Here is a 14,618-nt window from a genome sequence, read left to right as displayed (position 1 = left end):
TCAGCGTGTTGCTTGTGGCCACATGGAGGGCAGCATGGCTCAAGCTTGCCAGCTGCCCATGCTGCTGCCCTGCAGAAGTGCCTTCAGGGGGACAAGCTGTGAGAACAGGCAGGAGAGCTCAGGGGCAGGCCCCTGTCAGTTTCACTCTCAAGAAGGCAGAGGACATTCTCAGAAGCCAAGTGTGACACCAAGCAGCTGAAGCATCCAGAGAGGTGTTGTAAAGCATGAAGAAAGAAGCAGAGCCCAGAGGTGTAAAGGTAAGTGTCCTTGATGGTTTATTGGTCTGTAGGTGACGATGTACACAACTGTAACATGGAGAATGGTTAAAAGTGTTTACAAAAGGTACCTCAGAAAAGGATGCCAGCAAAAAACATCAGGAGGGGGAAGCAAAACCAACAAAGAACTCTTCAGGTCAGTGTGCAAACATCTTATAAAAATAGAAACACTAAGGCTAGAGGGAGCAGGCCCTGATAAATTATTTAAATAGCAAATCTACACCAGGAGGTGGTTAACTGTGCCATGGCAAGAACAACAATAACTTAGAGACACCAGCACGGGGAGGCACGATGAGGAGAGAAAGAACAACATCAGAGATCGATTTGGACATTTGCTTTCCCCAATGCCATTTCCTTACTGGGAAGACTTTTTCTGCAAAGAACTGTTGACTATGTACAGCATTAACTTTTTAGTACTACAGTAGCTTTAGTTTGTTAGACTTTTGAACTCTGCTTACTCCAAAGGTTTTTCTCAGCCACACAACAATGAGGTAATATTTGTATGTAAAACTTTCACCGCCTTCAGTTCTTTTCCTTGTTTGAAGAGAGAAGTCATGAAGGATGCTGTCCCTTCTGCTGGGGAAAAGCCTTGTCATGTGCACCAAGCCCTCTCCCTCTGCTGCAGAGGGCTCCTGGAATTGTTTAGTCCAGGAAGAATTCCTTCTTTTGTAGCTGCACAGCACTGGTCACAATAACCAGTGTGCAGCAGCACAAACAGCCTGCATGGTGGCTGACTGCAGTCATTGTGCCCCTCTCTGCCATCTCCTCAGGGCAGGTGCTGTGGTGGCAAAGCACTGCAGGCCTTTCCCAGCACAGAAGCACCACTCAGAGGCTGTGTGCCATCCCCTCATCTCTAGTGCTATGGGTGAGACAGGAACTGCTACCATCTAAAGGGACTTGCCTTGCAGCACTGCAGAGCAGTCACCTGCCAGGCTGCTAGCTGCCCTGCACAGAGAAAGGCAAAGCCAACATTGAGCTCAGACTGAGAAATCCAAACCTCTCACTCCCCACCCTGCCACTCTTCCCTGTGCCTGGGAGCCTTTGTGGCAACACCAACAGATCACCACTGTCTTCTCCAGACAAGGCTGTTTTTTCTCAGCTAAGAGTCCTCTAGTCAATAAATAGTCAGTATTTACACTCTTCCAGTCCTGCAGACTGGTAACAAGGAGCAGGTGGATAGTCCTGACGCACTTGTTTGGATCAAGAACCCCTCAGGCATGAAACTGTGAAGGACAGGTAAAAATAAATATTTTACAAGGGCAGCATTTTACCTATAGGCTGCTTCCCCTCCAAAGAAGTGAGGGGTTTAAAGCATCTCTGGCATGTAGAGGAGGAATGTGTAGATCAATTTTGTGCCTTTTTAACCATAAAAAGTGAAGCATGTGCTGAGCTTCTCAGGACAGCACAGTGCTAGCCCAGATGGCACCAGAGCTGAACAGAACATTAACAAAGGTGAGAGATCTGCATCTGATCAGCAAAACCAGAACCAAGCTGTGAACCCCAGTTCTCCCAAAGCTAGTGTGATCCAGTGTGCCAGTCTTCAATCCTCCTTCCCCTTCCCACCTTAGGAGATCTGTTTTGTCCTGTGCAACACAGCAGCTGATCTAGCTCACCACAACTAAAGGCTAAGTCTTCATCTGAAAAGCAGACAGAACAAGAGTTTCTCCAAGTCAAAGGGATGTAAACCAAGGTAGCACAGCTGTTAAAAAACAATTCCTCTCCCCCACAAAGAAAACAAAAACCTCCCACCCAAACCCTTGTCCCCACACAATGAAAGGTCTTCAGTTAAGTAGTCCACAGCACATCCAAAGATGTTCTTTGAAGATGCTGCTCCATGGGACCTCCATTTGGAGGCAGTGACACTGCACTGTGCTGAACAGCAACCAAATGTCTTTCCTGCTGAAGGCAGTGTGCTTGTCCAGGGAAGAATTCTCAGCTGCAAGACACACTTGCTTCCTTCCCCTTCAGCAGAGGTCAGGTACTAAGTAGGTTTTCACTCTCGTTCTCAAAAGCAATCTCTTGAGGCAGATGATGTGTTTGAGTCCACATTTGCACAGAAAGGAGACAGGAAGGAATAATACACTGGTCCCAGGGTCCGTAAGGCTAACCGTTTCAGAAGGTGCAATACCAGCAGTTTTAAAGAGTCTCTGGATCCAGTAGCCTGCTGACTATGGATCTGTGGGCAGAAAGTGAGGTAGTCAACCATTTCTGTGTATTATGCATGGTTATGTCTACAACACTGATCCCTGGAGACATTTGTGAAGACCACAGCAATAAAAACTTAAGTGCTCAGGTACTGGGACTTCAGCATCTGCTCTGTGTAACCATTACAGACCGAGGTCACAACCCAGGAAGGCTCAGGGCACCTGGCACTGGTCTCATGCACCTAACTCCTCTGCACTGGGAGTCCCATACATGGACAGCCTTCTCTGCTTGCCTTGAAGCAAGTTAGGATGTTGCATGTCTGACACTCCTCCCTTGCTAGCCAAAGTGAGCGCTTGGCATTTTCACCTTGGACTTTGTCAGCTGTGCTGATTCAGTCCAGTCAGCATTTTCAAGGGAGATTCTAGATTGTTCATACCCAGAAGTTAACGAGGAGTTCTGACACTTTGAAATCACAGGACAGCAACACAGATTTTACACACTTAAGTGCTTAACTAGAGAGCTTACCAAGGTGTCCTGGTTCTGCCTGCAGAACTGAGAGACCGAGCCATAAAACATCATGGGAGAACCTCCCTCTCCCCTGCCCTTAGCTCTGCTTCTCTGGTTTATTGAGAGCAGCGTTCTTGAACAAAGGATTTTACAGTCCAGGGGTTCCTTACCTCTGCATTCATATTTCAGATCTGAGAAGAAGACCATTTCTTGAGAGAACACAAACAGCCCTAGCCGGCCCCCAGCGTAGGTCTTGTCATAGATGGGTCCTGAGTCTGCCATGATTTTCTTCCCTTCATACATCACAACCCTGCAAAGAGACAGGAGGTCAGCCGTCTGGACAAGCTGCTTGGGTTCATCTTTACAGGCATGCCTGCTCCCTGTGGTATTTCTGCAGGCAGAAGGCTGATGCTCACCTGATGTAGCCAGTCTTGGGTCTGTGGCTCAGCCGCCACCTGTACGCAGTGAAGTCTTTCCAGCCTATGTGCCGGGGGTCATGCCACAGGGTTCTCACCTACAGAAGAGCATTGCATTGATCACAAAGCCAGTGTTTTGACATGGGTGCCTTGACCAGCAGCCTTCTGACTAGTACAGGCTTGGGGCAAGTCATTAGGGCCCTTCAGTGGTTTTTATTGACATCAACTGCATTTAAATTCAATGCAGAGATGTCAGTAGGCAACTGCTGACAGTGCTGCTGGAGAGCCTGTCTGCAGCACGCAGGCTGCTCCTCTGCTGTGGTGTTTGGCATGCTGAGGGACAAGGCCAGAGCTATTGCCCTGCAAGAGGACGAAGCCCCTCTGCATGGCCCCCATGGAAGCGTTTCAGGTGGCAGAGAGCAGGGTATCAGAGCGCCCCTCTTACCTGCCCGGGGGTGTTCCCCGTGTGCCACAGAGCATTCCGAAGGTGCTCTCCTGGGCCCGTGGTGGAGTTCACAACTTTGATGGAGAGACCCGAGTAGCCCTGAGCTTTGGTTGGCGTAGAGTCCCAGTAGGACTGGGTGATCTGCTTCCACATCACAACATAGAAACGACTGCTAGACTGGTAGCCAAACACAAAGCCAGCGTAGTCATCATCCCTCTCTGTGTTGATGAAGAAGGTGCCACTGAAGTCCACAGCATTGAATTCATCAAACCCTAGGGGGCATTCAAGGAGGAAGTTTTATGCACTGTTCTCGTGATTAACTCCTGAAGCTTCTCAGGTTCTCCTCCTCCCCTCCCCCTCAAGCAAAGCCCAAACTGTAACCTGTTAGAGGTAAGATCTGCACTTACCAACAGCAAGGCCAGGGTCACAGTTGACTGTCTGAACCAGCTCTTTGCCCTGGTGACGAACCACCCAGTTGGGATCGTTCTGGGATGTTCCTTTGGGATCCAAGGGAATCATCTGAAACTTCCTGAAGTCAGTCTCACTGATGTCCACGTTTTCAGGGCAGATGTCATCAATGTCTGGCACGCTGTCTTGGTCAAAGTCATCTTTGCAAGCATCCCCACGTCCATCGCCTGCAGGGCACAAGTAATGTCACCGTTACCTCACCCCTGCTGTACAGCTTGGGCTTGAAATCCCAACTGCAGATCTGTGACTACCAAGGCACTGCTGGCAGACACCACAGCTGGCAGTACAACAGCTACTCCTCACGGGGTAGCCCTTGCACTCCAGCCTGCCGGTGACTTAGGAGTAAGTTGGATACATGGTCACCTTTACACTGCTCCTTCCTCTTGGGGTGCACTAAACAGCACAGACTCTAAATAGTGGGCAGGGGGTTAGGAAAAACCCAGAGTACTGGAAAGTGTTCTTAAAACATCACTGTGAGCCTGGGCAGCTTACCATCTGAATCGGCTTGGTCTGGGTTGGCAACCAGTCTGCAGTTGTCTTTGTCATCAGGGATACCATCATTGTCATCATCATGGTCGCAGGCATCGCCTTTTCCGTCCTTATCGTGGTCAGCTTGGTTGGCATTGGGCACATAGGGGCAGTTGTCAAGGTTATTTTGATGGCCATCTTCATCAATGTCCTGGTTGTTGTCACACTGATCCCCTATGAGGTCAGAATCGGTGTCTTCCTAAGAAAGGGGAAAAAAGAAGTGTTGAAACAGCTGCTCAGAAAAAGTAGGAGTCTGGACAGCCAGGAGAGAGCTCTGCTTGCTTTGGCAGGAGCCAGGAAAGCATCCAGTGACCCTAATACAGCTGAAAAGCTGCCTGTGCCGACTGCTCTTGGGCTGCTTTAGTGTTGCCTTGGTTTTCATTTGAATCCACAGCAGCAGAAAGCAGTGTGGTCATCTGCTTCTCTTCTCCCTTCTGCCATGTGAACCAATCAGTTGTGCAAGAGGCTGGATCCCCCTAGATTTCTGTGAAGGGGACTTTTGGAAGTGCCTGGATGCACCTTTGTTACAGAAAAGCAACCCATGCTGCCAGGGGAAAAAGGTCTTTTCAAATGTAGCTGTTTTGAACTCAAAGGCAAAGATCAAGAACAAGTCTAAGTGAACACAGGAGTACAGGCTCATCAAAAGGGTACTTCCTACACACCTAGATTTCATGCCATGCTAAGAACTGGATAACCTCACTAAGGGAATCACCACAAACGTGAGCAAAGTTTGGGAGATGAGTACCTGCAGTAGTCTCAGACCCTCACTGGAGTTACTTTCCAGGAAACTCCTAGCAGCTGCCTGAGCTGCAGGGGCTTCTCACTTGATGAAGGCATCCTTTGCAAGTCAGTGATTCCTGACAAGGCCAAGTAAAGCTTAACTTGTTCCAGTGCTTTCTAGGCTACATGATGCCCCAGGGAGTTTTTCTGATGCCAGTCTATTTCTGTGGTGCAAATCCCCTACCTGGTCAGGGTTGTGTTCCAGAGGACAGTTGTCACACTGATCTCCAACACCATCCAGGTCTGTGTCCCTCTGGTCTACGTTGTAGACGTACTGGCAGTTGTCCCTTTCGTTGAGGACTCCTGTAACAGCAAGGAGAGTGCATGAAGACAGATGTCTAAGTGCTGCAAAGGACTGGGTAAAGCCACTACATACTTGGTGTATTTTTGAAAAGCATTTTGAAGGCTCTGACACCTGACCACCAGCTCTGCCAACACTCTGCTCCTACTGCCTGCAGGCTGGAGCTGGCATTGAGCTGAGCCCAGAGGGCTGTTTCACAACGAATGACCATTAGCTGTAACTAATGTTCAGCAGCCTTCATGGCCTGGAACCACCAGAGGAGAGCTTTTGTATGATCAGGGATTAAATCCATGGTTTGTTTGATCCAACTGATTACAAACCCATTTAAAGGAGTGCTTAGAAGCCACCTACCATCCCCATCAATGTCCACTGCACAGGCATCTCCTTCCCCATTGTTGTCAGTGTCAGTCTGATCAGGGTTGTGGTTGTAGGGGCAGTTATCGCAGCGGTCACCAACCTCATCCCTGTCATAGTCATACTGCTGGGGGTTGTAGATGAAGGGACAGTTGTCCTGCAAAAGCAAGGGAAGCCAGGCTTTAAACAGTCAGGTGAAAGCTTTAACCAGATCCTGCTCATGCTTGTACTGCTACGAAGGGAGGAACAAGAGGCAGGGAACCAGCTGGAGCATTTCCATCTCAACTCTGCTGCTTGCATGAGTGTGGGACGGGCTGAGAAGTGAAGATTTACTTGCAAAGCTCAGCCAGCTGCAGAGAGTCTGTCTGCAGTTTTGCCTATCTAAAGGCTTCCAGGATAGCTGTCAGCACCAGCAATCTCTTCCAGGCCTCCTAAGGTTAAGGTCAGAATCTAGAGCCCAGCTTCAGGAAGGGGAGTGGGAGAGCTCCATTCTAAGGCTGTTCCTTACCCGGTCATCAGGAATTCCATCGTCATCATCATCACTGTCACAGGCATCACCAATCCCATCTTTATCATAGTCTTCCTGCCCAGAGTTGGGCAGATTGGGGCAGTTATCCTAGAAAGCAGAAAGCACTCAGATGTTTACAACAAGGATTTCAGCAGGTAAGGTCTAACCATTAGGCACAAAGAAGGCTCAGCCATAAGGGCCGAGCCAGGCAGCTGGTCTCACAGTCTCAGCTCATGTTTGCTGTGAAGGGAAGGCTTGGGGAGCCACACTTCAAACTCTTTGTAAAATAAGGATTTGGCTGCTTTTGAGAGTCTTCCTCCCTTTTTCTCCCCTTGGAGACAGATACATGTTCAGCAGGAACACAGAATAGCTGCACTAGAGTCTTCTAGAAGATCTCCAACAGATAATGCCTTGGCACTGGCATCTCACCGGGAGCCCCTTGCCAGGGTTATTTGCAGACAGGACAGTTTGCTAGCTCTAGACAGGGACTTGCATCATGCCTTGAAGGTAAGGGTGTGTCCATTCTCAGCCAGGCTGGCAGAGCAGTGGATGGGGGAGGAGGAGCAGCTCACCTTTTTACAGTGGTAGGTGGCATTGGCCACACAGACGAGGTTCTCGTTGGGCCACCCGTCCAGGTCAGTGTCTTCGCCACAGATGATGCCGTTGCCAGCATAGCCTGGCTTGCACTCGCAGCGGTACATGGGGTCACTGAAGTGGCCAAGGTAGTTGCACTTGGCATTCTTGTTGCAGTCATGTGTGCCATCTGTGCAGGGGTTACGTGGCTTACACACCTAGGGGACAACACAAACTCTCTGCAGAACAGCTTTTTACTCCACTTCCCCATGCTTCTTTTGAGCAGAAAACCAAGAAAGGCCTCATTGCTTTCCTCCGCTCTGCAGCTCCAGGCTTGGTCTTAGCACCAGTTGGCCTCATTCAACCCCTACTTATTTTCCAATGGAACTAAGCACTACAATATCTCCAAGGCACCTGCTGCTGGATGGTCAGTGAACACTGTTTAGTGACTTCTGGACTGGACTTGGTGCTGCCCAGGAAGGTGGTGAAGTCACCGTCCCTGGAGGTGTTCAAGAGGGGATTGGATGTGGCACTTGGTGCCATGGTTTAGTCGCGAGGTCTGTGGAGACAGGTTGGACTCTGATCTTTGAGGTCTCTTCCAACCTTGGTGATTCTGTGATTTCAGACATCTTCTCCAACCTCAATAGTTCTGTGATTCTAAAATGCTGTCTAACATCTAAACCCTCCCTGGCTGAGGGCAGTGATTTTTAAAGCTGATTGAACTCCAGTGGAGACTGTTTAATGCTCCTCCTGTGCTGCTGAATCTGAGGATGGTGCTTTGAGTGCACCAAGTTCTCCCCTGAAGTACACAGAGGCTTTGCTGCTGTTTAGGTTTCAGAGCTCCAGCTGACAGTACCTGTTTGTTGGCCATGGCATCCTCCACACTGCGTCCAAAGGGCTGTGTCCCAGTGAAGCGTGGTGGACAAGGCAGGCAGTTGTAGCCAGGTTCGGTGTTCTCACACCTGTGCACTCCATTGAAGGCAAAGCAGGCATCAGGAACCTCTTTGCACTGAAAGGAGGGTTTGAGGTACAGGAGAACAACAGTTAGCATTACACCACGCCAGCAGTTTCCTACCCTACCATTTCCTTTAACTCTTTCAAGGAGCAAAGCAGCATTTTTACCTCATCAATATCTTCACAGTGGATTCCATCCCCATGATAGCCAGCAGGACAGGCACCACACTTCCAGGAGCCATCAGGGGAGCTGGTGCAGGTGGTCCCCGCAAAGCAGGGGTTGGACAGACACCCATCTGAGAAACAGAGGAGGTGGTGCTCAGGTGAGGGCTGCCTGCTATGCTGCTGCAGAAGGTGCAGCACCAGTGTCTTTACACACTGAAGCCAAGCTTGCAAAGGCTGCCCACAGCCTTTAGGTGCTTATGGGTGCTCACCAATTGGGCAGTCCTGCTTGTTGCAGACCTGAGTCCCTCTGGCCTTCCCTACACAAGCCTTGCCCCCGTACTGAGGCTCAGGGTTATTGCAGAGGCGGCTCCGCTTCTGAAGTCCTCCTCCACAGGTCACTGTGCAGGTGTCCCATGGAGACCATGGGCCCCAGTTGCCATTAACTAAAGGGAGACAGAGGTTAGAGAAGATGTGTCACTTTAAATTCACTGGTACAACTAGTTTCTGCCTGCTTAAGGCCTACTGCTTGTGTAGTGAGAGCACTTCAGACAGGACAGAACAGATGGACTCCATAGAAAAGCCACAGTAGCAGCTGCTCAGGAAGGTCACCATCTAAGGTACCAAGCAGCAGGTACCACCTGGACACACTTACTTGGGCAAGGATCCTTCTGGCAGGCTTTGTTTTCTCTTGCCTCGCCCTCACAAGGTTTGCCATTGAGCTGTGGCACTGGCGAGTTGCACAGCCGGATTCTCGTGATGATGCCCGTGCCGCAGGTGACAGAGCACGATGACCATGGGGACCAGTGACTCCAGCCACCATCCTGCTTAACTGGAAGAGAGATGTCTGCTATCAGCAACGCTGCTGAAGAACAGACCTCAGCTGCAGAGCACCTAGCAGGCAGTACCAGACCTGAGCCAAAGACTCCATGCATGTTGGACAGCCTCGCCACTGTCACAGATCGAGTTGTTTTGCCACTAGAGAATTGCATAACTGAACTGGCCTCCAATTTTGCCCTGGGAGCAGTGCCCAAGCGTGCCCATTGCCTGCATTAACTCTCTGCTCTCCTTTAGCTCATTAGTACAGGTCCTCGAGGCCAGGAGCCAACACTCCCCCCCAGTGACAGAGCTCCATGGCCTGTGAAACTGAAGCCAGTGCCTGTGGCCTGTGTCTCAGCAGCATGAGCAGGTCAGGTACTTACATCTCTTGTCACACTCCTGAAGGTGGCAAGTCCTGGTCTGCACAGAAGAGCCCTCGCAGCGGTTGTTGAGGCTGTCACAGGACCGCCCCCTCTGCTGGATCCCGTTGCCGCAGGTCACAGAGCAGGACGTCCACTCGGACCAGGGAGACCATCCGTCGTCAGTGTAGTCGCTCGCTGCAGAGGGATACAGCTCTGTCACTCCAGAGGTGCTGTCCCATAGCCTTTTCTCCCACCCTCTCCTCACAAACAGGGGACAGCTGCCCTCAAAAGCCGCAGGCATCTTATCCGAGGTACAGGCCAGGAACTAAGAGCTTCAGCACATCCCCTGAGCTATTCCCACACACCAGGCTAGCCTGACTCGAGTGGGGCAGGGCGATGCCCAGCTGTGGCACACCTTCAAGCAGCAGGTGTCTAGCCAGGTGAAGCCAGCTGCTAGGGGAGCAGGAGGTGCTCAGTACTTACGCCAGCACCGAGGGCAGCACTCCCCGTCGGGCACGGTGGCGTTGGAGCAGGGCATGAGAGGACAGGACACTTTGCGGCATATGGTGGCAGAGTTCTACGAAGAATCACAAGGAGTGCCGTAAGCAAGTGGAACACAACCTGTGCCTGCAGGCTGGGCAAACAGACCTCTCCTGCAGCACTTCAAGGCTCAGCAGCACACCCAAAGCAGAGCCCACACAAGCCAGGGGCGCTCACAGCTATTCTCAGTCAGACTCTGCTCGCTCCCACTCTCACCCCTTAGTCTGCAGTCTAAACCAGAAGTATTTTGGTTCTGCAGAAGCTGATCAAGTTCTGGTTTTGCAGATGCTGGCTAGAGTAAGGCTATCATGTGATACCCAAAGTATAAGGTCAGACTTCAAACAAGGAAATGAGAAGCCAACTTTTTCACTTAACATGGACTTAAGCTGATTATATGGTAAAGATGAAGTGAGTTTAGTGACTCTGCTCAGAAGCCAGGAAATCTATAGCTTATACTTGAAGGTCTTTGATCTCCAAGCCAAGCAGGCAGGGTAAGAACATTCACCTTAAATCTCAATGAGAGCTAAAGGGCAGCCTATAGTTTGCTTCTAGAAGGTAGCAGCTTGGTCAGAACACTCATGATTGCCATTTCAATCTCCAAGCAAATGACCACACAAAGGCAGTTACAGCCAACACTGAGCAAGAGAGTTGCCATTGGAAAGAGGCAAATGCAGAAGTCACAGTACCACGTGCTGACTGCAAGGCAGAAGATGCAGAGAGACATAGAAGCAGATGCAGAACTTGCTGAGATGCCTTGGATTGCATGCGTACAAACTCAGCCTTTGGTCTCTAGCCAGCAGCAGGTCGGTTAACCCACTTGGGCTCATGGTACACCCAAGATGCTTTTGTTAAGGTCTATTTGCAGGTAGAGGGAGTTTAAAGAGGCTCTGAAACTGTATGTTTGCTTCAGTATACTATTGCAACATTCCATGGAAGCAGAACACAAAGCACAGAGGTCTTGCCAGGTGATCCTGGGATTTGAACAGCTCAGCTGAATCTGGAAGGGATTGCTGTTCTCACAGCTAGCAGCACAGGAAAGCTTACATTTTGTGAGAGCCTTTATGACTAGCAAGGTCTTCTCCTGCTAAGCCAGCAGGAGGTTCACTGAGGACAGAAGGTGCATCTAAAGCATTCCAGGGAGCAAAGCTGATGCGGTACTGTAGATGCATTCTACTGATCCTGACTTATGCTCACAGACTATGTGAAGAATACAGGCATGCCCCAAAGGAAGCCACGAGGAGTGTCAGCAGCTGTGCCGGTGATGGTTTGCATGAGTCTCCCAGGTTCTGCAGTTCTAACACTGTATGAAAGCTGCCTTTATACCAGAGATCTAGGAGGATGGAACACAGCTTTGCCCACAGCAACACATCCAGGTCTGTGCAGGATTCACTCTAGCATCGTTTAGGAACTTCTGTTCATTTCAGCTCCTGAGCTTGTGTACAGAGGACCTGTGAACCTGAGGAACCCTACCTGGCAGGTGCATTCAGTGCAGCTGTCAATAGTCCACTCCTCTTTGTTTTTGTGCAAGATTCCGTTATGAATGCACACTCCCGGGGTGATCTGGACCACTTTGGCAATGAGCTCATTTTCTTCAGTCTTGGAGGGGACAGAAGAGAGAGGCAGAGAGAAGACATTGAGAAGGTAATGCAGCAAGCACCCTGTTCCACAGAAGCCATGGAGGGTAGCTCCTGGTGCTGATCCAGGCTCAAAGGGCAGGCGATGCTTCACTGCCCGAGTGCCAGTTACTGAAGGCACCGCAGGCCTGGCCAGCACTCACCACTTTGCGCACTCTGTCCTGGAGCGTCGTGACCATGGAGCGCAGCCCCTGCAGCTCCACGAACATGTTGGTCAGCTCATCACAGGAGAAGCCACACACTGCCTGCATGTCCTTGGTCTTGTGGCCGATGTAGTTCGTGCGGATAGCTGGGCTGGAGCCGTTGATGGGGTTGTCCAAGGTGATGATGGCACTGGTGGCTAAGAGACAAACACACGTCAGGGCTTTTTTCATTCCAAGGCAACACCTGCCGAGCAGCTGCCACTAGGGTGCCTGCAGAGGGTAATCTCATTGCTCATGCACGGTGGGTTTGCATGCCAGCATACTTCTGAGCTCTGTTTTGACTTGTCTAACGTAACAAGGAATCCTGGGTTTGATTGGGTTCAGAAGGTTGCACACTTACAGCTGGAGCAGCCTTTGTTCCTCAGGATGGTTTCCAGAGTGGTTCCGAACACGAACCGCACATTCTGCAGCAGTCCCTGTGGACAGAGGAAGAATTACAGCTGCTTGCAGGGACTGCGAGGGGAAGTGCAACTCACACACAGAGCCTGCAGCAACTTAAGGTCATGCAAGAGCATTGAGAGTAATTTTGTGAGGGACAGATGGCACCGTGAAACACACTGCTGTATTCTTAGTGACAACACCCCCTGCTGCCCAACACTCATCCTTTGACAATAAGGACCTGGCAAGTCTCCAGGCAGGAAGAAAAAAGTATCTCCAGGAATTTCTGCATATTGTATAAGAAATTGAGCAATGGAGCCACAACCACTTGTTTGGAAGTTTCAGAGCCTTCTTTTGCTGCAGGGAGTTCTGTCCCTGCAGGTCTAATGCTTAGCCTTTCAAACTCCCTTATTAAAGCTGACTAGATTTAGAGGTGGTCAAGCTACTCAGTGGTGGAGCCCTCTGTCTTTGCAGCTATTTAGGCTGGTCAAGCAGTAAATACACCTTCGAGGCAGACAGCTGAAGGAAGTACTGGGTATAACCACAGGTGAAACCTTACCTGGAAGTTGTCGTTGACTCCCCCTTTGGCCATACGGAGACTGGCACTGCTGGCCAGGTCCCTCGTAAAGATGTTCTGAATGGGGATGTCCAGTTCAGCATTCTCCATTTTCTCACACCCCACATAGAGCTGAGCTCGGTCCTCCTGCACAAACAGGGTGATGTTCTTCCAGTGTCCTGTAGCTAGCAAGGCATCCTCTACTGAGACGAGCTGCTGCTTGCCGTCGCCAGACAGGCTGAGGTCCAGGGTGCCTGCCTTGCCGTTGGATACCAGGCTGAAGACGTGCCCAGAGCCATCTTTCTGTTCCACAGAGAGCAGCGTGCCCCTGCTCTTCTTGGCTTGCCGGAGAGTGGCCAGGAGGATGAAGCCCTTCTCGGCATGGATGGCATCTAATAAGTCTTGGAACTTGGAGTCGGGGACAGCAGGGATGCGCCCAGCATCTTCGATGCGGTAAGCAGGGCTGGAGGATTCTGGTCCCTTCACCAGGTGCACCCCAGGTGCCCGGCGCCCAGCTCCCTTCCGAATGAAGCCAACGAGTTCAAAGAGATCAAAGACACTGTTATCATCACTCCTGGACTCTGCAGAAAGATCAGAACAAGGAGCATGAGCAGAGAACAAGAAGGTGGTAAGCAGGAGAGTGTCTGCCTGGACTGTTGAAAATACCAGCTGGTGATGTCCGCTGCGGAAGGTGCAGCACTGACAGCACCCCACCAGCAGCTGCCCCACAGCAGCACATGTGCGTTCTTGTGCAGCAGCCACTCAGCACAGGAATGCCAGGTGCCTGCTGACTGACACAAAGGTAGCAGCCCTTCTGGAGCCTCGTTAGACTCTCACAGAAGAGCAGCAGCCAGCAGATGCCCAGATCCTATGCTAGGATATAGCAACAGGAGCTTGCTTCCTTCGGATGGATGAGCAGCAAGCACAGCAGCAGCTTCTCTACAGCATCCCCACGGCAGCCTATTGCCCCGTTCCTTCTTCGGCCGGCTCCTACATCATGTTCCCCCTATCTGCTGCTATTGCAGAGGACGACAAGCTCTGTGCTCAACGCCTGGAGACTCCTCTCTTTCTGAAGGTTACACAAATTCCACACCAGGAAAAGTCTGTTCCCAACTAGCTGATACTCAGGCGAAAACCTTTTTGTTCACTGAAAGCTGGGAGCTCCTAACCGAGCACCCTTTCAGCCGCCTACAAAAGCGCCAAGCAGTACTTCAGGGTTTGTCCTCCCTTCCCGCCCGCCCCGAGCCCCGGCGCAGCGCTGTCCTTACCTGCGGCACGCTTGGCTTCGGAGGCGCCGAGCGTGAGGAGGAGGAAGAGAACCGCTGCCGGCCCCATGGTAAAGGTCTGTCTCGGAGCCAGCCTGGGAACAAGCGCAAGGAAGGAGGTCACGGCGCCGCTGTCGCACCCGGGACCTATCGTCCAGCGCTACCGGCGGCTCCCGAGGCTCGCCGGCGGCAGGCAGGCTGCGCAGGGGCAAGCAGCGGGGACACGGCAGGTGTCCCTCGGAGAAAGGAGCGAGCGTGACCGGCGCCGCTTCAGCACTTACCTGCGGGGAGAGCGATCGGGGCGGGCAGCGGCGGGCTCGGGCAGCGGCGGGCTCCCGCGCCTCCGGCTGCTGGCGGCTATTATCCCTGGGCGGCGCTGGGCTGTCCCGGCGAGCGGCGGCGCGTGCCGGTGCGCGGGGCGGGCGCGGCGCGGCCGAGCTCTGCG

The 14,618-nt window shown here is 51.5% G+C and overlaps 1 protein-coding gene across 1 annotated transcript; it reads right to left on the bottom strand.

Annotated features, from left to right (window-relative positions):
• Positions 1–1,460: 1,460 nt before the first annotated feature.
• Positions 1,461–14,265, bottom strand: THBS1 (thrombospondin 1). The gene is made up of 21 exons (XM_009907864.2): positions 14,177–14,265; positions 12,912–13,489; positions 12,315–12,390; positions 11,915–12,111; positions 11,608–11,733; positions 10,081–10,174; positions 9,619–9,792; positions 9,072–9,248; positions 8,689–8,862; positions 8,423–8,550; positions 8,157–8,309; positions 7,300–7,518; positions 6,728–6,835; positions 6,217–6,376; positions 5,749–5,867; positions 4,749–4,983; positions 4,196–4,423; positions 3,789–4,060; positions 3,344–3,441; positions 3,098–3,237; positions 1,461–2,451 (listed from the first exon to the last, which is right to left on the bottom strand). The coding sequence occupies exons 1-21, from the start codon at positions 14,241–14,243 to the stop codon at positions 2,444–2,446; spliced, it is 3,531 nt and encodes a 1,176-aa protein (XP_009906166.2). The 5' UTR covers positions 14,244–14,265; the 3' UTR covers positions 1,461–2,443.
• Positions 14,266–14,618: the final 353 nt, after the last annotated feature.

This window comes from Dryobates pubescens, chromosome 5 (genome assembly GCF_014839835.1).
Source record: "Dryobates pubescens isolate bDryPub1 chromosome 5, bDryPub1.pri, whole genome shotgun sequence".
Lineage (NCBI taxonomy): Eukaryota > Metazoa > Chordata > Aves > Piciformes > Picidae > Dryobates > Dryobates pubescens.
This window is presented reverse-complemented; position numbering and strand designations above follow the sequence as displayed.

What these genes read in the sequence shown, in the direction of transcription:
- THBS1 (XM_009907864.2), bottom strand. Translation starts at nt 14,243, where the DNA reads ATGGGGCCGGCAGCGGTTCTCTTCCTCCTCCTCACGCTCGGCGCCTCC. An exon ending in GAACAAAGGCTGCTCCAGCT is followed by an intron (nt 12,112 to 12,314) that starts GTAAGTGTGCAA and finishes TTTGTCTCTTAG; the next exon opens with CCACCAGTGCCATCATCACC. An exon ending in GCACTGAATGCACCTGCCAG is followed by an intron (nt 10,175 to 11,607) that starts GTAGGGTTCCTC and finishes GATTCTTCGTAG; the next exon opens with AACTCTGCCACCATATGCCG.